The 24214-nt window shown below is 51.1% G+C and overlaps 10 protein-coding genes across 10 annotated transcripts; 6 read left to right on the forward strand and 4 right to left on the reverse strand.

Annotated features, from left to right (window-relative positions):
• Positions 1-239: 239 nt before the first annotated feature.
• ALTATR162_LOCUS11349 (uncharacterized protein) lies at positions 240-5703 on the forward strand (the record flags this gene model as incomplete). Its single annotated transcript, XM_043318991.1, has 3 exons — positions 240-421; positions 476-3761; positions 3808-5703. The coding sequence occupies 3 exons, from the start codon at positions 240-242 to the stop codon at positions 5701-5703; spliced, it is 5364 nt and encodes a 1787-aa protein (XP_043174926.1).
• A 2849-nt stretch (positions 5704-8552) lies between these two features.
• On the forward strand, positions 8553-9425 carry ALTATR162_LOCUS11350 (uncharacterized protein; the record flags this gene model as incomplete). The annotated part of the gene is made up of 2 exons (XM_043318992.1): positions 8553-8609; positions 8967-9425. 2 exons carry the CDS (start codon positions 8553-8555, stop codon positions 9423-9425), a joined length of 516 nt encoding a protein of 171 aa, XP_043174927.1.
• A 702-nt stretch (positions 9426-10127) lies between these two features.
• ALTATR162_LOCUS11351 (uncharacterized protein) lies at positions 10128-10782 on the reverse strand (the record flags this gene model as incomplete). Its single annotated transcript, XM_043318993.1, has 4 exons — positions 10128-10309; positions 10360-10555; positions 10610-10631; positions 10775-10782. The coding sequence occupies 4 exons, from the start codon at positions 10780-10782 to the stop codon at positions 10128-10130; spliced, it is 408 nt and encodes a 135-aa protein (XP_043174928.1).
• Positions 10783-10984: 202 nt separating this feature from the next.
• Positions 10985-12428, forward strand: ALTATR162_LOCUS11352 (uncharacterized protein; the record flags this gene model as incomplete). The annotated part of the gene is made up of 3 exons (XM_043318994.1): positions 10985-11569; positions 11620-11871; positions 11925-12428. 3 exons carry the CDS (start codon positions 10985-10987, stop codon positions 12426-12428), a joined length of 1341 nt encoding a protein of 446 aa, XP_043174929.1.
• Positions 12429-12832: 404 nt separating this feature from the next.
• On the forward strand, positions 12833-13947 carry ALTATR162_LOCUS11353 (uncharacterized protein; the record flags this gene model as incomplete). The annotated part of the gene is made up of 3 exons (XM_043318995.1): positions 12833-13005; positions 13071-13350; positions 13405-13947. 3 exons carry the CDS (start codon positions 12833-12835, stop codon positions 13945-13947), a joined length of 996 nt encoding a protein of 331 aa, XP_043174930.1.
• Positions 13948-14772: 825 nt separating this feature from the next.
• Positions 14773-16371, forward strand: ALTATR162_LOCUS11354 (uncharacterized protein; the record flags this gene model as incomplete). Its single annotated transcript, XM_043318996.1, has 3 exons — positions 14773-15232; positions 15285-15682; positions 15730-16371. 3 exons carry the CDS (start codon positions 14773-14775, stop codon positions 16369-16371), a joined length of 1500 nt encoding a protein of 499 aa, XP_043174931.1.
• A 188-nt stretch (positions 16372-16559) lies between these two features.
• On the reverse strand, positions 16560-17498 carry ALTATR162_LOCUS11355 (uncharacterized protein; the record flags this gene model as incomplete). The annotated part of the gene is made up of 1 exon (XM_043318997.1): positions 16560-17498. The coding sequence occupies one exon, from the start codon at positions 17496-17498 to the stop codon at positions 16560-16562; it is 939 nt and encodes a 312-aa protein (XP_043174932.1).
• Positions 17499-18260: 762 nt separating this feature from the next.
• On the reverse strand, positions 18261-18905 carry ALTATR162_LOCUS11356 (uncharacterized protein; the record flags this gene model as incomplete). The annotated part of the gene is made up of 1 exon (XM_043318998.1): positions 18261-18905. One exon carries the CDS (start codon positions 18903-18905, stop codon positions 18261-18263), a length of 645 nt encoding a protein of 214 aa, XP_043174933.1.
• A 1959-nt stretch (positions 18906-20864) lies between these two features.
• On the forward strand, positions 20865-21897 carry ALTATR162_LOCUS11357 (uncharacterized protein; the record flags this gene model as incomplete). Its single annotated transcript, XM_043318999.1, has 2 exons — positions 20865-21138; positions 21191-21897. The coding sequence occupies 2 exons, from the start codon at positions 20865-20867 to the stop codon at positions 21895-21897; spliced, it is 981 nt and encodes a 326-aa protein (XP_043174934.1).
• A 174-nt stretch (positions 21898-22071) lies between these two features.
• ALTATR162_LOCUS11358 (uncharacterized protein) lies at positions 22072-23572 on the reverse strand (the record flags this gene model as incomplete). The annotated part of the gene is made up of 3 exons (XM_043319000.1): positions 22072-22623; positions 22699-23448; positions 23528-23572. 3 exons carry the CDS (start codon positions 23570-23572, stop codon positions 22072-22074), a joined length of 1347 nt encoding a protein of 448 aa, XP_043174935.1.
• Positions 23573-24214: the final 642 nt, after the last annotated feature.

Here is a 24214-nt window from a genome sequence, read left to right on the forward strand (position 1 = left end):
TCGACCCGATGCGGCGAGTGGGGTGTGGTTGATGATGAAAGCCAGTCGCTGCGGAGTGACGCGAAATCAACGCTGCCGCCTCAGCAAGCGTCTTGGCACATGCCGGCTAAACCCTGGCCGAACTTTTTTGGTTCCAAAAAAACTCCCCGCTAGTATCGCGCCTGCTGCGAACATTCACTGAACGCCTTTGCGCGCGGTTTCTTTCAGATAGAAGGCGCAACAGGCAAGTAGGTGCCGTCATGAATACCCATCAGCCAACTTCCTCGGCCATTAATGGCGTCGAGTTTGGTTTCTTGACTACAAACGACATCAAATCGCTCTCGGTGAAGCGCATCACGAACCCGACCACCTTCGATACACTGCTTCACCCGGTACCCGGCGGTCTGCACGATGCTGCATTGGGAGCTTTCTTGGACAACCCGTGAGCTTGATCACGTTTCTGCAAGCTCCGTTCACTCCGCTAACAAACTTCAAGATGCGGAACATGCGGTCTCACCAGCTTCCTGGGCTGTCCCGGCCACTGCGGCCACATCGAGCTCCCCGTGCCCGTATACCACCTCACATTCATGGACCAGCTGCTGCGACTGCTGCGGGGCAAGTGTGCATACTGCCACCAGCTCAAGCTTGCCCGCGTTCAGATCAACGAATTCGTCTCCAAGCTGCGATTAATACGATGTGGACTGGTAAAAGAAGCAAACGAAATGCACGAGCATATCAACATGGACAAGGGCAAAACGAGCACCCAAAATGCAGACAACTCGGAAGACGACGATGACGATGACAACGCCGACATCATCTCACAGCGCAACAACTACGTGAAGAAGTGCATGAAACGGGCTGGCATCTCAAAGCATGATGCGCGATCGATACGCGACAAGAACGAGACCATCTCCGACGCGCGGCGACAGGTGGTCAAGGACTTCTACGCCGACCTGAGCAAGCGCAAGACCTGCGGCAACTGCCAGGGCATCAGCCCAACATACCGAAAGGACCGTGGCATCAAGATCTTCCGGAAGGCTATGAGCCAGAAAGACAAGGCCAAAATGGCTCAGTTGGAGAAGCGCATACAGAACCCGCTGGATGTCTTGGCTCGTAGAGACGCAAAGGCGAAGAGGCAACACGTACACGCGGATGAGGGAGTGGCGGACCTAGATCCTATCTCGGACGAGGACGAAGGCGTTGATATGGAGGACATACAGCAGGCCGACGGCTCGCTCCTTGCTACCGAATCGCGCATGGCACGGAAAGCGAAGCCAGCAACCGATGCTTCAGAGAGCCTGCAAGAGTACGTGAATGCAACAGAAGTCAAGGCAGCCATGACTCTGCTCTTCGAAAGCGAATCCGAGATGATGCGACTGCTTTACAGCCCTTATGGAACTAAGTCCCTTGTCGACGTAAACGCCGACATGTTCTTTACGCAAGCGGTCATTGTGCCACCAAACAAGTACAGGCCGGAAGATAAAACAGGTGATTCTATTGCCGAATCCGCCAGGAACAAGCTCTACAAGAGCATTCTCGAAGCATGCGACACGATCCGACAAATCAGCCAGGAGATGCAGGGCAAACCCAATGAACTTGGATACCGACAACGCAACTTCGACGACATGCAGAGCCAATTCGTCGCTCTACAGGGCTCTGTGAACGCGCTCATCGATCGCGATGCAAACCCCGTGCAGGGCCGCGCGGCAGTCACAAACGCCGACGGTATCAAGCAGGGCCTAGAGAAGAAGGAGGGTCTCTTCCGAAAGAACATGATGGGCAAGCGTGTCAACTTCGCCGCGCGTAGTGTCATCTCACCTGACCCGAACATTGAGACCAACGAGATTGGTGTCCCTCCCGTGTTCGCCATGAAACTTACATACCCGGAGCCCGTCACAAACCACAACTTCTACGATCTCAAAGAAGCCGTCCTGAACGGTCCAGACAAGTGGCCAGGTGCGCATGCTATTGAGAATGAGTTTGGACAAGTCATTTCCCTTAGGAAGAAGAACTACGAGGAGCGACTAGCTTTGGCGAACCAACTGCTCGCACCTTCGAATTCATATTCCAACGGGGCGCGGAATAAGAAGGTGCATCGTCATCTAAACAACGGCGATGTTGTCATCATGAACCGACAACCGACACTACACAAGCCGTCAATGATGGCACATCGAGCCCGTGTTTTACCAGGAGAGAAGACCATTCGTATGCACTACGCAAACTGTAACACATACAACGCGGACTTCGACGGTGACGAGATGAACATGCATTTCCCCCAAAACGAGCTTGCCCGAGCAGAGGCTATGACAGTGGCGGATACCGATCATCAATATCTATCTGCGACTGCTGGAAAACCACTGCGTGGTTTGATTCAGGACCATATTTCCATGGGAGTCTGGCTTTCGAACAAGGATACGTTCTTTACCAGGGAAGAGTACCACCAACTACTTTACTCTTGTCTGCGGCCCGAAGACGGACACACGACCTCAGGTAGACTTGAAACTGTGATCCCTGCAGTACTGAAGCCTCGGCCCATGTGGACAGGAAAGCAAATCATCACCACTGTTTTGAAGAACATCAAGCCTGCAGAATACCAAGAGCTTACGCTCACTTCCAAATCATCAACCAATGGCAAACTTTGGGGTGCCCACACCGAAGAGCAGATTGTCATTGTCAAGGATGGTCAACTGCTTTCCGGTATTATGGACAAGAGTCAGATTGGACCTGCCGCAGGTGGCCTGATCAACGGCATTTATGAAGCTTATGGGGAGACGATTGCTGGACGAGCCCTCAGTATCATCGGCCGGCTGCTCACCAAGATGCTCCACATGCGCGCCTTTTCCTGCGGTGTTCAGGATCTAATTCTTACAGAGGAAGGAGATCGTGCCAGACTGGAAGAGCTTCGGAAAGCAGAAAAGATTGGATTCGAGGTGGCCTCCAAGTACGTCACCATGGATGCGGAAAAGATCGACCCTACCAACCCAGAATTACGGCGACGACTTGAAGCTGTCCTGCGAGACGACACCAAGCAACACGGTCTCGATCTACTCACGAATACTGCCAACGGCAAGATCTCCTCTACGGTCACCGCAGCCTGTTTGCCTGACAAACTCATTAAACCATTCCCGAAGAACCAAATGCAAGCTATGACAGGTTCTGGAGCCAAGGGTAGTATGGTCAACGCCAACCAAATCTCATGTAACCTCGGTCAGCAAGTTCTGGAAGGTCGAAGAGTTCCAGTTATGATTTCTGGTAAAACGCTGCCATGCTTCAAGCCCTTCGAGACGAGTGTTCGTGCTGGTGGTTACATCGTGAATCGTTTCTTGACTGGCATCCGGCCACAAGAGTACTATTTCCATATGATGGCTGGTCGAGAAGGTCTTATCGATACCGCTGTCAAGACTTCGCGCTCCGGTTACTTGCAACGATGTATTATCAAGGGTATGGAAGGTCTTAAGGTCGAATACGACACTTCAGTCCGTGACTCCGATGGTACCATGGTTCAATTCCTGTACGGTGAGGACGGTCTCGACACGACGAAGCAGAAATACCTCAACGACTTTAAGTTCCAGGCGGAAAACTTCTACTCGCTAGCCCAAGCGCTCCACACCGCCGAAGCCTACCCGAAGGTCTCTAGCGCTGAAGCAGCCGAGCATAACAAGAAGGCTGCGAAGAAGGCTAGGAAGGGCGATGTGGCAGCGATGGATCCTGCCACTGCAGTTTATACGCCATCACGGCATAGTGGCAGTACTTCCGAGAAATTCTTGCAAGCTAAGCGCGACGTAAGTTTATTAACCCTATGTCAATACCATATGCTAACTATCATAGTACTGTGATCAAAACCCCGACAAGCTGCTCAAGAACAAGAAGAAGGATGAAGAGGGCGAGATCCTCAAGCGCACTTTCGAGCAGATGCTTGACCTCAAATACCTCCGATCTCTTGTCGAACCTGGCGAAGCTGTTGGTGTCGTTGCTGGCCAGTCCATTGGTGAACCTTCGACACAGATGACGCTAAACACTTTCCATTTGGCTGGTCACTCTGCGAAGAACGTCACACTCGGTATCCCGCGTCTACGAGAAATCGTCATGACCGCTAGTGCAAACATCTCCACCCCATCGATGCAGCTGTACCCCCATCCCGAACTGTCCAAGGAAGACAACGAGAAATTCGCCAAGAGTATCACTCGTCTGCCGCTCTCGGCCGTGCTTGACAAGGTCACTGTGACTGAGACCTCTGGTCCCGGTAGCCAATTTGGCCAGTCCCGGAGCTACAAAATCCGTTTGGACTTCTACCCAGCAAAGGAATACACCAAGGAATATGCCATCAAGGTTCGCGACGTTGCCGAGTCCATCGAACAGAAGTTCTGCCCGCGTCTCCAGAAGATTGTCCGCGTCGATCTCAAAAAGAAGGCCGCAGAAAAATCTTTGTCAACGGCGAAGTCGGCTGCTATCCCTACTATCGGCGAGAAGACTGGTCGGAGTGGAGAGCAAACAGTCGATGAGTCCGAGGAGACCATCCGGGCCGGTCGGGAAGGCGGGGCTGAAGACGATGACAGCGATGATGGTGAGGGTGACAACGACACTACTCATGCCAAGGACCGAGGCCGACGAGAGGACAGCGTAGCTTACGAAGAGCCGGAAGAGGAGGAACAGGCTGTCAACGATAAGCTTGATCAAGAGGATGATGTCAGCGAAGATGACGAGACCTACGGTGGCAGCCCCAAGCCCTCGCGCGCGGCTTCCCCTGACTCCAACTCTGATGACGAGGATGAGCGTATGCTCGTCCCCACCGACGAATCCTCAGAAATCCGCCACGACCGCATCTGCCACAAGAACAACGACATCTTTGACTTCACCTTTGATGACCGCAAGGGAGCTTTCTGCGAGATTACTTTTGAGTTCTCTGCTTCAACACCAAAGCTTCTCATGCTGCACCACGTTGAAGACGCCGCCAACTTCGCCACCATCCACGTCATCCCCGGTATTACTGCCGCCCAGTTCTCAGCCAAGTCAAAGGAAAACCCTGAGAATGTCATCAACACGGAAGGCTCCAACCTCATCGCTATGCGCGAGTACGCACACATCATCGATGTAAACCGTACTACGACCAACGACATCGTGGCCATGCTGCATCTCTACGGTGTCGAAGCCGCCCGTGCGACGATTGTCCGCGAAATGCACGGCGTCTTCTCCGGTCACGGTATCTCCGTCGACCAACGTCATCTCAACCTCATCGCCGACACCATGACCAAGGGTGGTGGTTTCACACCCTTTAACCGTATTGGTCTGAAGGGCAATGTCAGTCCCTTCATGAAGATGAGTTTCGAAACCACCGTCGGTTTCCTCAAGGACGCAGTCATGGAGCGCGATTGGGATGAGCTCAAGAACCCTAGTGCACGTATCGTCGTCGGTAGACTGGGTGGTATCGGCACGGGTGCGTTTGACGTGCTCGCACCAGTCAAGATCAGGGATCCTCTCAAGGGCGTTGCGGAAGAGATTAATGACGTCGTGCTTAACGATGTGCGTGAGAAGCGTGATTCAGACTCGGAGTCCGAGGAAGAGGAAGAAGAGGAGGAAGATGAGGATGTAGATGGTGATGTTCAGATGAATGACGTTGAGATGGAGGATGTGGATGCTGCCGAGGAGGAGGAGGAAGAGGTTGTCCAAGAGTCGCCGAAGAAGAAGGAAAAGAAGAGCAAGAAGCATAGGCGAAGTAGCAATTAGGCGCCGTTGATTTCATCTGCTTGTGCGTTACTACGAGAGGTGTTCTTGGGCATGATTTGGGCGTTTGGAAAAAGGCGGGATAATATTGATGTAGTTTAGCATGTTAGCAATGTGAAATGGCAAGAATACTGCAACTTCGAAGATTCTTTCATGATGGGATACTTGATGATAGGGTGAACTTCTGGAATCTAGTACGAATAAAGTTGCTCTAGTATGTGAAAGCTGTCTGTTGCCGATACACAAGCCTCAACTGCCTCCTGCAAGCTACTGTCATTATGGAGAAATGATAGAACAGATTCCATTTGCTAAAGATAAACTTAGATGATTGTGATCGCGTGCCGCTCGTAGTTGGATGGGCTCGAGTTCTCAAATTTGGGGTATTTGGTGGGCTCCGAAGCGGACCCAATTTGGTGTAAAAACATGCCAACTCTGCAATATGTCTGATTCACAGATTCAATTATTAAGCCCACGATTATTTCTTGTAGTTCCGTGTCTTGGTTCCTTACGTTTCTCATATGTCAGTAACACAGGACGAAATGAAAACAGTCAGTCGCGAAGCGGAATCCATCTACTGTGTAGCCAGAGTCGTAGGCCTTGTACGGAAGACCAGCGAAAGTGAGTGATCGTTGGCTGGATCTTCCCCTATTCTCTACCAGATGACTAGAGATTCATTACTCACTGTTGGATATTCTGCCCGAGTTGAACGCCCCGTCTTGCGACGTGTTCACAAACTCGACATTCGCGACGGTAATCAAGTTAGGTCCGAATTCACACTTTGATACATGCTGTGTTGAACAATAAGCTACTAGACACTTGGCCGTAGCTGTCACATAGTAATCGTTTGTAAGAAGTTTACCCCGCATCCCGAGGTCAGGGCTGAGCAGCCTTTCGTATGCCGCAGATATCATCATCTTTTGCCTCATGCACCCCGACTGATCGGTTCCTGGCATGACAATGGCCTTATAGGCCATTGTAATCCGCCTCATTGGAACAGAGCATGGTCATACTTATGTGATCATGGAGATTCAAGACAACATCGAAGATGAAGGTTAGTCCGGTATCTTCCACAACAGGTTGCGGCATGTTGCCCCGAGAAAAACTAGAATGAGTCCGTACATGCTCCGAAGACATTCAAGTTTGCAGGCTGGGATAGTATCGAAGCCTCATAGACACCTGGCAGGCCAACATGCAGAGCAGCACAGAGCAGTACCCTCAATTATATAGGCGGCGTTGTCATATAAGAGGCACGCAGTCCCCTATTCAAAGTGTACGGCTTGTGACTCTCATGGTCTTGTACGGCATGATAATGGTACCCGTTACATAACCTCTTATCAGCATGTGTCTTCATGTTCATACCGTACTACTCGCTGACCGGAAAGCTGCCGTCTTGCGCAACCGTCACTGCGGCGTTCTCCTTATCCACAAGAACGTATGTCGTCAAACTAGCCTCAACAAACAACAGCGATCTTCGATAAACCGTCCTCGCTTAGCCCGTCGATCCGCCATAGTGCATAAGCACGTGAAAGCGGCCGCTGTGGTGAAAGTGGCGTGCGCATTGTTTATCGCATCCTTCCCGACTGCCCCGCCTGGTCAAGAAGGAATGCCGATTATCGAGGTTTGGAGACAGATGTATGCCGCGGTTGCACTGAGGCTCGGTAGCAGCTGATTGTAGGCGTTGTCACTCGTGATAGCCAAGCCATTTAACAAATGATGAGAGGAGACTTCGTTACGAGCTTGAGCCGCAACGCGTAACATGCAAGCTCCGCATCGGCACGATGACTAAGCTCGTGCAACATGTGCGAAAAACACGATTCGTGCACTAGCAATACGCCAAACCTCGTCACCCACTTTCACATGCGATAGCTCAGCCCTGAAAGTTTCTATTCTATTTCGGGACCTAGAACGGCCTCAACACGTCCCACTGCATTGATATCGAGACGCGCGCGCCGTCCTGCCCGTTGATGCACAGTAAGAGTAGCTAGGCGGCACGTATGACGGATTTATTCCCTGCGACCGTTCAACGGCGGCGATGGCATTGTCGATGTGATAAGGGAACCCAATTGGAAGGCGAGGATCCTTAGCCGTAATGCACTGTCACCAATCGTTCCAAGGTCGCTTTTCAGCGAGCGATCGGAGCCCATCACGATAGCTGACGTGCGAGCGGAGTCGATGCACAGTATCATCAGGATGCGACCAATAGGATACGAAGTGGACCCCCAGCATTCCGTGTATACAGAGCAGCCAAGTTGTCTGAATATCTCGCCAACGGGAGAGCGGCGTGGGTAGGCTTATCTGACGTCGCTACATTTTGACTGGCCAAAGCGCCGTTTCTTTCACATGCCAGGCGCAAGCTGTACGCCCTGCATTCCAACTCCTCAACGCTCTACATGCGCGAGATAAAGTTCGAAACGCGGGGCACACATGAGAAGAGCATACTGCGGCTTGCTTGTGTAATGTTTGGCTTGCATCGGCTCCACACGCTGATTCTCAACATTCGAGACGAGAAGCGGCGCGAGATGATAACTTGGGTAGTGACGTTTTGGTAGGTCGTCTCCGCGCAGATTGACATAGCGCTTGTCGATGGCCACTTTCACATGCCACTGCATGTAATTCACCCCAGCCCACTCAACCACGCCGTTTTGAGCAAAGCCTCCCAACCAAAGACAGTCACATCATAGCGCACCGCCGTATAATAAGGTCGACTGAAATCCTCTCTCTGTCTACGTTACTGTTACTCCTCCACTGCCTCTCAACTCGATAATCATCCAGCATCAACTACAGTAGCCTGCAACACTGCATATCTGCTACTGCAACTAATGGCACCGCACGCTACCGACGACGGCAACAACATGAGCTCTCAAGCACCCATGACCAATGGCGAGACGCCCAGCTCAAAGGCTCTGTCGGTACGTACTACTCTCTTTTCTATGCGCTCGTTCACAATCGCACACACATCTTTCTTCCTCTTGGTGGCTACTATGTAAGCATACCGTATCGCATTGCTGCAACATTTAACATCAACTGCGAGCGACCGCGGGGTTTCGACAACTTTGGAACTGCAATCTACTCGGACCAGTAACACGGCGCACGAATCCCACGATGCAGGCGCGGAGCTTACGGCCCAGCCAATCAATCCACCATTCTCCAAACCTTGTTACAGCATGAACTCTATCTTGCAGAAGCTGTCCGAAAAGCGACCGTGGATACGATCGCGTCTCGAACGTTGACATTCCACATGTGACCACTCAGCTAACGAGATCCAGCATCTCCAATCCTACCCCGTAGTCCACGACAGCGTGGAGACCTTCAAGTCTAACCCCTACGGTTCGCGCGCCCTGAACCTCGCCAGCAACACCTACCAGTCCATTGTCGCACCCTTCCATCCCTACCTGCGCACACCCTACTCGTACATCTCACCTTACCTGGCACGCGCGGACCAGCTTGGTGACTCTGGCCTCTCCACTCTCGAGACACACCTGCCCATTGTCAAGGAAGACACTTCGAAACTCAAGGAGTATGCCTTCTCGCCTGTCACATACGTGCAAGGTACCTGGCAAGACGAGTACAACAAGACGCATTACAACAACGGTGTTGTCAAGATGGGTGTCGCAACAGTCAGCTTCGAACTCAGGATGTTGAGTGATGCGTGCGATGTTGTGTTGAGTTACCTGAACAAGGGCAAGGAACAGACGAAGAAGAAGGTTGATGAGATTAAGCAGTAGAGCACAACTCTGATGTGCGGAGTATGACGGTGTGTTTGTACGATGAGAAGCGAAGGGACTACTGCTCGCTGATCGGAAAAACAAAGGCCAAGGGGCGTCCATCAGTATGGCGTTGTCGGTATAATGTGGAGTAACTTTCTTGCGGCCGTCCGCGCACCTTTCCTTAGAAGATAGACAGATTAATGACCATGATATCCCTGCTGTTCAATCGTTTGGTGTTTCTCGTGCAGATGGAGACTTTACGTAAGTCGAGCCAGCAAGTACTGCTTTGGTATGAAGAAGCTTGTAGACAGATTTGAAGCCTTCTGCTTTAGCATTTCGTCAGACGTGGAAGCAACAACGCGACATGCGTGTTGCAACGAGTATATTGCACCATTATACTTTGGTCGACGGCTCGTAACTTCATTTCGGTAGTATCGTCAAGTCGTTTTTCATCCTACGCTAATGCCGTCAGCACGATAAACTTCACTAGCATCACCCGGTAGTGAAAAACAGAGGCCAACGTGAAGATCATGTGCATTTCATGAAGTTCGTGAATTGAGCCGGATGCCGGATTTTTCATGCTTTGATTATCAAGCCGAAATACACGCCTGGACGGCAGGCCACTTTTGGGGTCCTGTCCTCCTATGATATCCACCGCTCATGCAGCATCTTCCGTATCAAATCATGCCCATCTGCGCCCAGCCGTAACCGAAGGAAAGCTTAGAACTGTAAGGGAGTGAAGAACCACCTGTTCTTTCCGGACTGGTATCGCTCCTCGAAGGCCTTCTTGACCGTCTTCTTGGCCTCCTCCCGTTGCGAGACCTCCTTGAATGTGTCGGCGGAGATGACGCCCTTGAGGTTCTCGAGCTCGATGGTGTAACGGGTGGGCATGATGTGGGTGTCTGCGTCTATCAGCGTCTGCCCAGTGATTGCGTCCTCTATGTCCACATACAGTTGACCTGCTTGACGAAAGGCTTGACCTTGCTCTTCTTGGCCTGCTTGGTCTTTGACATGCGGCGGGTGACCTTGGATGGGTAGGTCTCGATACCGGCAACGAGCGCGTGGGGGAAGGGGTGCGACTTGGTGCCGTTGTCAAGTGGTGAGATGATCACACACTTCTTTCCGGCATAGCGGCCCCGGGTGATGATCTAGGCGGACTGTGAGTGAATGCGAGGGAGCTGGTTCGAGCGGTTTCAACGTACGACAACGCGTCCGACCTTGAGGCTGTGTGGTATGTTAGCAGGTGTCCTGTCGCATGTTGTGGATTTTCAAGGGTGCAGTAATTGGCATCTCGCAGGGCAACTCGTGAGGCATCGCGGGGCGCCAATTTGCATCGCAGAGAGATTCCGGTGTAACGGGGCACTCACAACTTCATTTTGGCTGTTGTCCGGGTTAGTGATGGGTACTTGGTCGCGGTTCGAGGTTGAGGAAAATGGGTGCAATATTCGCTTCCTCGTTGTGTCCGGCGCCGCCACGCTAACGCCTTTGGGGTTGGCTGGCCCCGCCCATGCCTAGAAATCCTCAAGACCCGCCAAAACTTCGCGGCGGCGAGTCTCAAGAGCTGGACAACTACGAAAATGAAGATCAAGGCCCTCAGCCGGTCTACGGCCTCCACACAAGCCCCTGGCTCCAGTGTCGCCAAAGTCACGAGGAATCTCGATCCCAACCTCCATCCGTTCGAACGCGCGCGCGAATACACCAGAGCCCTCAATGCGACAAAAGTTGAGCGCATGTTTGCGCAGCCTTTCCTTGGCGATTTCGAACCTGGCCATGTAGACGGCGTGTACTCGTTCGCAAAAGACCCCAACTCTCTCGAGCATTTTGCTAGTGGCAGTGGCGACGGCATCGTCAAGGTCTGGGACTTCACAAGCAGAGAGGAGAAATGGCAGGCACAGGCGCATGAAAACCTTGTCAAGGGCATGTGTTGGACGCGAGACAAGAAACTGATTACGTGCGGTTCAGACCGTCAGATTCAGTTGTTCGAACCGTATGCGCAGCCCTCGAGAACACCGCCAAAAGCGACATGGCATGGCAATTCGGCCTTCACATCCGTCTCGCACCACCGCTCGCTACCAACTTTCGCTGCTGGGTCTAGCACCATTTCGATATACGATACATCGAGGACGTCGGGGGCTCCTGTGTCGAGCCTTGTGTGGCCATCGGTAGGTCACGGTGCATAGTACATTCGAGGCATATACTGACTGTGTGATAGGCCATCGATACCATTACGGACGTCAAGTTCAACCAGGTCGAAACGTCGATACTAGCATCATGCGCAACTGACCGAGCTGTCATTCTCTACGATGCCCGGACTAATTCGCCCTTACACCGCACCGTGCTCAACTTCCCAGCGAACTGCATAGCCTGGAATCCTATGGAAGCCTACAACTTTGCTGTCGCGTCGGAAGACCACAATGGGTATATCTTCGATATGCGCAACATGAAGCGGGCACTGCAAGTCTTGGTAAGTTTGCCATCTTCACGTCATGGTTACGACCAACCACTAACACTGATTAGAAAGGACATGTTGCGGCAGTCATGTCGATTGAGTTCTCTCCAACCGGAGAAGAGCTCATCACGGGTTCTTACGACCGATCCGTGAGGCTTTGGGAGCGGCAAAAGGGCCACTCTCGGGACGTTTACCACACCAAGCGGATGCAACGCGTCTTCTCCGTCGCGTGGAGTCCCGATAACAACTACGTACTCAGCGGATCAGACGATGGCAATGTTCGCCTGTGGAGAGCGAGAGCTTCAGAGAGGCAGGGCGTCAAGTCATTTGCCCTACGGCAGAAGCTGGAGTATGATGCAGCGCTCAAGGAGCGGTACAAGCATATGCCAGAGATCAAGCGTATTGAGAGACATAGGCATCTACCCAAGACTGTCAAGAAGGCTGGTGAGATCAAGAGCGAGGAGCTCAAGGCTCTCAAGAGGAAGGAAGAGAACGAAAGAAGGCACACAAAGAAGGGCACGGTCCGAAGGAAGGCGGAGCGTGAGAAGATGATCTTGGCAAGGGAGCAATGATGTGTCAACAGGAGGATTCACTACATTTTCTGCATAGCGATGGCGTTCTCGGTATTCAAGTAGAGAACCTGGCATACTGTACAATACACCCAAGGGTGTATATGGTAGTTGAAAAGATATGGGACATGTTAACTTAGCCAGGTTTCCTCTCCAGGAAAAACTGCTTGCTTTCAAACCGAAGCCTTTCGAATATCGATCCACGTGATATCGCGTGATTGCGTCATACCTCGGTCTGCATGTACCCTAGTATGTAGCCCGCAGTACGAAGGGCGTGAGAAGTTAATATCTAACCAGCACCGGGCAATCTGCCTTAATACTTCGACTACTGAACTTCAAACACATTAGATCTTCCCCTCTTGCTCTTCAGCAGCACCAGTCTGACTTGAAGGAATAACATCGCCGCCATGGCATCTACGTCAGCCCTCCAAATCCAAGACTCCAAGTTAAGCAGTCTCGGTCTCTCAAAGTCTGTTGTGAATAAGGAGAAAGTATGCTGCTATACGCGCTCTTTAGAAAACGCAAACAATAAGAATCCCGTACTCGTTCTCATTCATGGCTACCCACAGTCGGCTTACATGTAACTTCCTCCTTCTATTCTATATCCCTAAATTACATATATAAGAGGGACTGACGATAGGCCAGGTGGCGACACTTAATCCCTCTGCTCCCACCCAAAGCACCACTTTTCGTTCCAGATCTACCCGGTTACGGCGCTAGTGCACCGATTGAGCGCAACGACAAACTGAGTGTTGGGACGGCAGTACTAGAGGCGTTGAAGACAGAGGCCAAGAAGAGCAAGAGCACCAACGAAAGTGTGAATATCGTACTCATTGCGCACGATCGTGGGGCGAGAGTTGCGCATCATCTTACCGTCAGCGGGGTGGACGGTGTGAACATCTTGGGTGCTTGTCTTATCGATATTGTATTTCTCACCTCTACACGTGCTCTTATGTTCTTGATGTGCTGATTGTGATAGGTTCCGACTTCTACGCAATGGCAGCATTTCACTTCCCCAGCTACCGCGGCGAAGGAGATTACAGGCTACTTCCATTGGCCATTACTGGCGAACGTCGATTTAGCGACGCGTATGATTACTGCTTTTGGGCCATCTAACTGGTGTCAGGAGATGATATTGCGCTGGTCAGGGAAGAGCAATGCGGGCGTTGAAAAGCTAAAGGCTGATGATGCATTGACTGTCTATGGCGAATTCTTTGCACAGGAACATACACTGAAAGCGAGCTGCGAAGACTACAAGGAGGGCGCTACGACGGATGTTGAGAAAGAGGAGAAAGATCAGAAAGAGGGTAGGAAGATTAAAGTGCCGGTGTTGTTGGTGTACAGTGAGGCGGGTATCGGGAGCAGGTTCGACTTTCCGGATGTGTGGAGGGAGTGGGTAGGTGAGGATGTAAAGATCAAGAATCACGCGTTAGGAAACGGAGTTGGACACTTTGGGGCAGAGGAGGCGCCTGAGGAGTGCGCGGATGTTATCAAAGGCTGGCTCGGAACAGTAGTTGCATAGTTTTTCATGTACCCGAACTACACAAGCTCATACTCCTCTGCTTACAGGCTCAATCTCAAAAGAACATTGCGATGAAGGCACTCTGAAAGTGTCAAACCAGCTGGGTATATCAGCATGTATACCCTGGCGTGCCGGTATCTGTTCTCATCTCAATGCTGCCAATATCCAGGATCTGCTCGAATGCTTGTCGCTCCGTAAAAAGTCGACTCGGATGAATCGGAGACTTGACGTTATGATCATTTCGACCTTGTAGGGATAGTTCATGACCTTTGATGAAGGTTATAGTTCCTCTCGACGGCTCGCGGAGAGCCGTCTCCTTGCCGCCTTGGCAGCTCCTTCGCATACGCCAACCCCTCGTAGTACGGCAGATAGACGCTGCCACCAATCTTCTTCCTGCTCCTGTACGCCAGGCAATCAAATCAGCTCAACCGACTCAAACACACAAACAGCCACACTAACTGTATCCAACGGTTGCAATCGTATGCTTGCATGAGAACGATGCAATCACCGAAAGACATCTCCGCCGCTACGGCGCCCTGGCGCATCAGTCCGTATTCTGCACTCCAGATCGTCGAATGAGCGATGCTGTACGGTATCGACACGCTTGTACTATGGGCTGAAGTCTGTGGTCAGCTTACCGACATTTATAGTGCAGCAATGGTACCGTGAATCTGCCCCACGATCAGTACCTGCCAGATGCCTCGTGAGATTTAATCCAATACACAAGGCAATACGCATGTCTTGTGCCCAATATTTCCCCCAGTCTTCTTTTCTTCATCCTACACTCTCCACTCGAGCGCCAGCACAAGCGATCGATCGGCCAATATGCTTTTTCCTACTGTCGCAGCTTGGCTGTTATGTGCTGTTCATGGCACATTTGCGTGCGAACCTGACAATCTGGAGCTCGTAGTGTCGGCATTGAAGCCGCAACTATCCAAAGATGCCACCATCACCTTTCCATGGGACGCTCGTTGGAACGATCTCCAAGTCCGTGGCTCTTCCCCACGCATATCTCCTGACTACAACGTGGTGGTCGAGGTAGCGACAGAGTCAGACGTGCAAACCACAATCGCATCGGCCAATCATTTCAATATCCCGTTCTTAGTCGTTACAGGGGGCCATGGTTGGACCAAAACGCTTAACGAACTGACGTATGGTATTCAGATCAACATGCGGAAGCTAAACACTACGACACTCAATCAAAATGGCAAGACTGCGATGGTCGGAGGCGGAACATTGCAACATGAGATCACTCGCTCTTTGTTCGCCTTGGGCAAGTATGCAGGTGAGTTCAGGCCTATATCCGCAGATGTACACGCACTAATCGTTCTTACCAGTTACCGGGCTTTCCGAATGTGTGTCGGTAGCAGGGCCACTGTTAGGCGGCGGTCACAGTCTACTTCAGAACCAATATGGCTATTCTCTAGATGGTCTTGTTTCCGCGCGCGTGGTTCTTGCCAGCGGCAAAGTTGTAGAAGCCTCTCGGACGAAGAATGCCGACCTGTTTTGGGCCTTGCAAGGAGCAGGCCATAATTTTGGCATTCTGACGAGCCTTGAAGTAAAGACCTACGATATCCCTTCCAACTGGACCGTCTACTCACTCGTCTTCGCGACCGACAAAGTTGAGGCGCTGTTCAGTTTGATCAACGAACTCGAAGAACCGGCTACGAAACGTCCTACTAAGCTAGCGCTCACAGGAGTGTTCGTGAGGATACCTGCTGTCGATCCTATCAACGTACGTACAGGCCCGCAGCGTAAATCCGAATGCTGACCCTCTCATAGCCTGTCGTAGCATATACTATCGCATACGAGGGCACGGAAGCGGAGGCTGAACCATACGCCGCACGTTTCAAAGCGCTCGGTCCGGTCTCAACTACCGTCTCGACAAACGTCAACTATGTAGAACTTTATACGGTGACTGGAAATAACCTCAAAAGTCAACCTTGTACGCGGAACGAGAATATCGCAGGAGCAGGCGTTTCACTGCCTGCTTGGGATCTTGAAGGTGTTCGCAAAGCGTTTACGATATTCGGTAACATCACAGCCGATCCCCGCTTCAATACTTCCATCACCTTAATGGAGAATTACGGAATGCAAGGTGTACGGGCTATTGAAACAGCTTCCACTGCAATGCCACCCGAGGAACGCGATTATCCGATTCTCGCATCTCCGGTGCTGTGGTGGGCTGGCGATGACGCGCAGGCGACTAGAGATGCATATGTATATACGCGTGCGATGCGAGATGCGCTGTATACGGGCCTCTATAAGAGCAACAAGAAGCGACACTGCTATGTGAATTATGCTAACGGAGAAGAGAGCAAGCCGGAGATGTATGGATACGATGCCAGGCTTACGAAGTTAGCTAAGCTGAAGAGTGAATGGGATCCGAAGAACAGGTTCGGGTTTTATAACCCGATAGTGTAGACAAGAGATATCTTCATGATAGCAGATGATGAAGTGTTTGAATCAGACTGTGTTGCTATACTATATGCAAGTACGGCCAATGACGGTGGCTGGAGTATCTTGCATCGCGTACCAACACCAAACTTCAGCCAGGAGTACTTTGCGTGATTTCCCATTGCCAACACGAATCCAAGAGTACCGCGAGGCTACTACTCAAGCCACTTCCAGACGGCGTCGTTCTCCTCAGCCGCAACGCTACCCTCCGGATCCCAGTTGAGATCCTTTGGCTTAGGCGCCCACAGTCTCACACACTCCTCCAGATGCTTTGCAACAGCATCCTCAGTCAGATCCATCCCTGACTTTACCACCTCCTCTCCCCCTGACACATCCCTCTCCATCCCTTCTCGAACGGGCAGCGCGAAGGTCCTCGCAGCATTGTGGAGCTGCTCTACGGACATGTATGAGGTATTGTCGACCTCAACGCGCGCGAGACCCCTGGTGGTGAAAAAATTGGCCTTGGGCCCAAAGTCGTCCGAAACGTCTTGGTCGGCAATCTTCCAAACGGTAACCTCTTTTTCAGAGGCGTTCTGGTCGATTTTTTCAACGGTATGCTTGCTAGCAGTGACCGTGAGGTGTGCGTGTAGTGATTGGCGTGTTTTTCGCTCACTCGAAACGGTTTCGGCGTTGTTGAATAACCCGCTTTCGACGCAGGATTGGCCCACACCAAGGTACTCTGCTTCTTCTGCCATGTATAGCCTGGCTAGACGCTCAGGCTGAGTACATACGATGTGAAGGCGGCTTGTGGCTGGTAGTGCGTCGCCCAGTACACCCCAGATGTCGGTCCATGTGATGTTTAGGGAGGTGGACTTTGACGGTCTGATGACGATCTCCAGGATCGTGTTCTTGGGATCTATGGCCAGATCTTCCCAGTCTTCTGGGCCCCATATGGGGAATTTTTGGAGAGAGAAGGACAACGCTGTGGCCCGCGCTTCTTTTGAGGTGGTGAGAAGGGCGGATGGTGGGGAAATGCTTGTGACCTGGTATGCGTCTTCGTCGAATTCGACGGTTGCTGTTGTGGGCTTGCTCGCTTGCCAGACGAGGTCGCGGAGCTCCATGGGGAGCCTGGAGAAAGGGGTAAAGGTCGACATTGTAGTGGTGGTGATGGTGTATTTAATGGTAGTGTTGTCAGGAGTTCTGGTAGTAATGGTCCCTGGAGAGAATCCCGACAAGTATTGTAAAATGGTATGGAAAGTGAAGTGCTGGTTGGAAGGAAGAGGGGGTGCGAAGTCTCCTTTTTAAAGCGACTCGAGCGCACTAATTGCAGTACCGGACCACTCCAACGCGAACAGTCATAGGTAGGCTGAAAGTCTTTGCTACACTTCAGGGTCCAATCAGCATACCATTATATCGCGAGAGTCCTTACACTACCCTATAGGACACGCTTTCGCCATGCTGAATACGCGCACCGCACAGTACCAAAGGTCGAGACCCATAGTTCAGCCCGGAGGTATTCGCCGTACCGTATGACATCTCTGGATACATGATTGTACCACGAAGACCTTCAGCCTACGCTATAAGAGTTACAGCTCGAGATAAGAAAAGTGCATACCGTGGAGTCAGTACACAGATATTAAAGCTCAGCGCACTTTCATTGAGTGCACTCTAGGCAGCATTCATTGATGAATACATACTGGCAGCCTTTACCACGGTATGTTACGAAATTCTCTAGATAGACTCGTAAGTTTTGCAAAGTTCGCGATGATTCCATTCTAGCAATGCGACCACTCGGAACGTTCATATTATACGCACAAGCAAGGCCCACTCTACGGCCCCCGAAGTTCACCCAGTTGCCCAGAATTCACCCGGTCGCCCGCTAGCGAGTTCATGTTCGCTATGCTCATACCTTCACCTCACAAGTTTAGATCATCCCACCCTTTATTCCATACGGTTCTGTCTTGCACCTTCTCTACCCGTACACCGCAGCTCTTAGCCTGTCCATAAATCGAATCATCCACCTCGAAGAGTTGCCGCCAGTCCTCGTCATCGCTTTCGCTGGTGTCCTCATCGTCACTCCCATCCGGATGTTCATACAAGTGATCATATGTACCCTCGCCCAGCTTCACAAGCTTCAAATTTGGCCACCGTGCCCGGTTGTCCAGAATATATTTGATGTAGCGCTTCGTCTCGTACGTTGAGTCAACAACCCCGATGCTCTCGATCGCTGCAGGAAGATTACAAGTCTCGAAATCCTCATCAGCAGAGAAGAAAGCTTCTTGTGGAGCCGTGATATTGCGTAGATTGGGTAATCCAGGAAACGAGGTCATGGGCTCCATATTGTGAATGTACTCTAGGACAGACTCGGCCATCGTCTCATAAGCGAGCTGATACGCCGTGTCTTCGAATTCCAGAGTCAAATGTGTTAAACTGCGGTTCTCCAGCCTCGAGGTAATATGGGCATACGAAATTTGTGGAAGGTCGTTAGAGTCATACCCGTCATCAAAAGGGTCGTTGAATAGAATGAACAGATGGGTCAGATTTGTAAGACCACTGATCATGTTGGTTAGATACCTGTGCATGCTGTGCACAGGAGTGGCTGGATCAGAACAGACTGCTCGAAGATCCGTTTGGATAAACAGTCGTGTCAACGACGTAGAAACAACTTCGCCAGGCTTTATTTGTGACCGAGTGAGATTAGCTAGATCTTCTTCGTACCCGTGGTCGTTGAGCTGGCTTAGCCTGGCGGCCTGAAGCTGGGGTGATCTCAACAGATGAGTCGGTGAAAAACCTCTCGTGACCAGCCGAGTAAGGCTAGGGAGGCCCCCGATGTTGTGACTGCTTGGACTTCCAATGAATTCGTCAAAGCTGACATACTCTCCATATTCAAGTGGTTCGACACCTAGTCGTGGAAATATACTAGTATCCCAGTACGTCAAGGTAAGAGTCCTAAGGGCAGATGTGATACACAGGATCAGTCGAGCAAGAGCCGCGTCCTCTCCTCCCTCTAACATGAGAGCCCATTTCTCGTTGTGAATCGGAAGACCATCTCCTGCTTTGGCAGTGCGTAGAAAGCTTATACAACAGTACAGAAGCTTCCTGAGACCGCAGGTGCAGCTCTGCTCATAGGTAGGTACCCAATGCGCGCAACTATTGGAGTGTTCGCTTCGCAGACCAGATACCCCGATGTGAAGTTCTCGTACTTTGATTGCGAGATCGGGCCGCTGCAAGACGGTACGGGCGAGACGTGCGACACGGGTTGGACCTTGTACCTTCTGTGGACACACGACAGCGACTTCTAGGTGAAGGACCTCTTGCGCGATAGGTTGGAGCTTTCGGCAACTCAACGCAAGGTGCTTGAGATCGCTGTATCCAGCTTGGAATGTGTTGGCGTCGCCTCGTAGGCAATTGGCGACTACGAGTAAGAGTTCGTCTGGGAGCCCACATAAGTCGGCCATACCGGCTAATGCGCTGCTTCGATGCTTTCCGTGACGGTCTCGACTGAGGTGAGAGGATTGCAGCCTCGTTCGGAGTAGGAAGTTACAAACAAGCCTAGTCTCGACTAGGTAAGCAGTAAACGCGTTACCATGTGATCTTTCTTTCACTGACGTGTCGCCTACGTCGTGATATGTCCAGACCAGTGAGCACGCATCGCCTGTATTAGTCAGTCTATGCGGAAACGTCTCAACGTTAGGCCATAATTCCCAGAAACGATCGCGTAGTGCTACAATGCGGCAGTACCTAGGTGAAGCATTGCACCACAATGCTAGCCGTAGTACTGCCTCGCCGATACAACTTCGCCAGTCGAATTGCTCTCGTCTATTCAGCTCGTTCGCGCAAGTCTAATCAATTGCTTTTCCTCGCAAACTACTCGACTGATATGGGTGCAGCTCTTAGACGGTGCGGTTAAAGTCATCACAGTACCGATCTAGCAGACAGATCAGTTTGAAGTGGAAGCGGCGACTTCGCAGCATTTCAGGTCGCACACTGTCGTCGCTCCAGACGCACCTACCAGTATAAACGGTGCAAGATGTCCCTGCTATGACATGGTCACTAGTGGTTTACCCTCATTCGTCCACCACGTACTTACTTATGAGGTACGCCTCTTGACTCAACGTGCATGGTATCGCCCATTTACGATACCAGTTCTACTCATATGCGCGCCTTGTCGATTGCTTCTTCCTTTGCGTGTACCCAAATTTCTAGCAAGTCACTTGTCGTTGCGTCGACCTTTAGGGTTTTATCATTCCCTCCTCTACGATAAACTCCCTTGCTGACATGAGAGGGACCCCCGCATTTGACCACTCTATGGGTGTACGACCGCTAGTGCGTGCGGTTATTGGTTACAAGCCTCTGGGCAAGGCCGCTAACCAGATCAGCCCCACCGGGCAGGCAACCATCAGCCTAGACCCAATACTACAGTTCTGAAACTACAGTGCATACACTCCTGATATCCTTCAAAAGATTTCCGCGATTGTCCTCAATTTTACTTCAAGTGGAAACCCTCTACAGCTACCGTAATGACGTCTAGTCCTATCTCTCCACCCTCCAACTTCCAACTGCAAAGCCCACTATTTAGCGTTATACCGGGCGAGATTCGTAACGACATCTTTGAACTGGCGCTCATGCAGGATGAAGACAATGCAGCAGCGTATCCGGAAGACTCGTACTGGTTCAGGCCGGGCTTTTCAGGGCCGCTCAAGGGTAGTAGTGCGCTCTTGCGCACATGCAAGCTGGCGTATGCGGAGGGCCAGAAAGTGTTTCTCAGAGAACTAGAATGGGCGTTTTGGTTTAGTATGCTAACTCTGTCTACGGGAGAATGCCGAAACTGACATGCATGGTATAGATCGTGGACCCGATGGCCGCACATGCACCCCAGCGTGCGAGAAATTCTTCCGAGACCTAACTCCGCAAGCTGTGCAGTCACTTCAAAAAGTGCGTTTCTTTACGCAAATGTTCTGGCTCGAAAACGGCTATCAACTCTTCTATCTCTTCTCGGTACCACAGTTCCGACCCACTCAACTTACCATTACCATCCGGTACTCAGATTGGTGGTTCTGGGAAGACAATGAGCCACTCCGCATGGATGAGGGGTGGCTACGCTATTTTGAGGCGAATCCAGGCTTGCGCGTTCTGAAGGTTGAGTACGAGACAATCAGTTGGAAGAAAGCAGAGATGATGCGCATCATCGAGCGAAACAAGAAATGGAAGCTGCCCGTGAGAAGAGAAGGTGGGAGCTTCCAAGCAAACGAGCTTGAGGGATATCTAAGTGCCGAAGGTACAGCACTAAACGAATGGAAATGGAAGGGCACAAGCAAGCTAGGTGGAGAGAGATGGATTCATCATGGTACCGGAGACAAAGTCGAGTATGTCGTCGTGACGGATACCTGGAGATTTGTGGAAGGCGAACTGAGCGAGAAAGAGATGGCGGGCCGATTAACCTCAATGCCGCGGGCACCAGAAACGATACGACATGTGGAACCAAGACACCGGAATGTAGGTGCATGGCGTGCAAGGCTTCGCGAGAGGAGGACTACGCGGGATGCAGCTTAGTAGAGAATGCATCTGGTGGTATACGCTAAGCGGTACCCTCTTCCCAAACCGTGGTAATGATTGGTACGCATACGCTGAACAGATACATTTTACTATTGATCCATGATTCGTGGGACATATCGACCGAGGCGTCATGCTTCCTACGTTCACAGCCAAACTCGTGATCAGTGTGCCTCAGCGTTCGATGATCCTCAACTCCAACTTCTCCGGTCGTCTTACATGCAGCAGCAGTGGATCGGCACACGAGTCCATTAGAATACCCACCACCTTCTGCCTGGCCATCTCCACGTTCTCATATTCCTCGCACATTGTTTCCACCCTGACCCTCTTCAAAACGTTACACATTACACCACAAAACTCCACCTGACTGAATCTCATTCCAGGACAGATTCTCGGTCCAGTACCCCAAGCGAAAAAACCACTCCCACTCGCCGGGTGCTTTAATTCCTCAGCAGATAGCGCATCGGAGAGGGCTATCTTGGTAGTCTCAAGAGGAAGCAGTTGGATCCAGCGCTTCGGGTTCCACATGAGCGGATCAGGGAAGTTTGCAGACGAAGTTTGAGAGGCCCACAAGTTGAGCATAAGTTGAGTGTTAGCGGGTAGAATTATGGACGGACTACCTCCCTGGACCCTGGTATTTGTTATGGGGATGGCGGACTGTGATTTTGCGGGAAAAGGTGAACGAGGAAGAGGTGGTGAAGGGCCGTAGAGGCGTAACGTTTCGTACTTGCAATATTGTCAGCATTCAACTTTGGGTTGTAGGTTTCAAATAGCAAGAGCTATGAAGGAACAAGGACGTACCATGACAGCCATGACCCTCTTCAACCGCGGAAATACTCTCGCATACTCCATACCATCATTAACTTTCTCGTTCAGCACATTATCCAATTCATCCATTACCCAGTCCTGAATCTCGGGATACACAGCCAACAAAGCCAGCGCATACGATAGTGTGATAGACGTAGATTCTAGTCCACCAATGGTAAATATGAAGATGTTGCCTCTGAGCTCAGTATCGGAAATTGTGGCTGTCGTCACTCCACTGTCAGTCTTGACTTCGTCGTTCGCTTTAATAATTGCGCTGATGAGAGTAGGGGATTTGGATTGCCCGCCGCCTGATCTCTTCTGTTCTCTCGTAATGGTTTCGTCCATGTATTGTCGAAACTCGTGCATAGCTAGTAGTAGGTTCTTGACATTGCTTGGGTGTAACAACCGGAGTATCGGAAGGTTCAAAAAGGGCATAATACCCTCCATAGCCGGAGACATTGAAGTACTCATCACCGTTACCAGAGCATCACGGAGGGATAGTGTGTGACCCGTCGTTGGCTTGTTGACTTTCATGTTCTCGAAAGCGACTGAAGAGATGACGTTGAGTGCCAGTGTACTAGTATCCTTTGTCATGTTGTTCGATCTGCCATTTGGTGATGAAAGCCACTGCTCTATCATGATACTTGACTGTCGCAATGCTTCACGCCATACGATAGCGGAGGCTCGCTCGTTGAAACAGGGCGCTGTGAGTTTGCGATGACGAACCCAATCATCGCCGTTGGACTTTGTGTGTCAGCTCGTACTCAAGTCCATGCGAAAAGGGTAAGTAGGATCGCTGATGTTGAAAGGTCAAGGTGCATACCGTATCGACATTCTGTCCAAACGTGCCCAGGATCTCTAGAGTCATCGGTGAGTTTCCTATATAATCTCTATTCGTTACTTGTCGAAAGACTCACCGTTAACGTTATCAGGCTTCACGAACTCCCTCCACTTCTTGAGCACATGTTCAATCGCCTTCGGATCACTCGTACACAGTACATTATGTCCTGGCGCCACAACGATGAAACAAAGACCTAGCTTTTTATGGAACATGTCATTGTCTTGCCAACAGCATGTCCAGTCAATAGCCCTGAACCACCCATATCGTTGCAAGTACGACCCACAAAGACTGGCAGCTAGTTGCCATTGAAGGGTATATGGGGTAATGGGGCTAATGATAATGCGTAAACCAGACTTGCGTGCGGAGAGGTAGTTGCGAGAGAGTTGATAGATAGGGTTTGTGACGAAGAAGTGTACGAGGAGGAGACAAAGTATGGTTACGATGATCATTATAGTGAACTTCTCTCGACGATGCAGAGTTGATGTGCTACGAATACGTTGATGGAGTTGAGAGAATCTTGAAGGTCTGCAGTACAGGCGGTTGCGCGCTGAAGCGCATATCACGCGGGGCTACCCATGCATCGTGCATATTGAGGAAGGCGTGACTTGATGTCTAACGAATAAGTGAGAGTTAAATTTCAGATTCCTAGAGACGTCAAATGCTTGCGAA

The sequence above is a fragment of the Alternaria atra genome (genome assembly GCF_907166805.1).
Source record: "Alternaria atra isolate CS162 genome assembly, contig: 35, whole genome shotgun sequence".
Classification (NCBI taxonomy): Eukaryota; Fungi; Ascomycota; class Dothideomycetes; order Pleosporales; family Pleosporaceae; genus Alternaria; species Alternaria atra.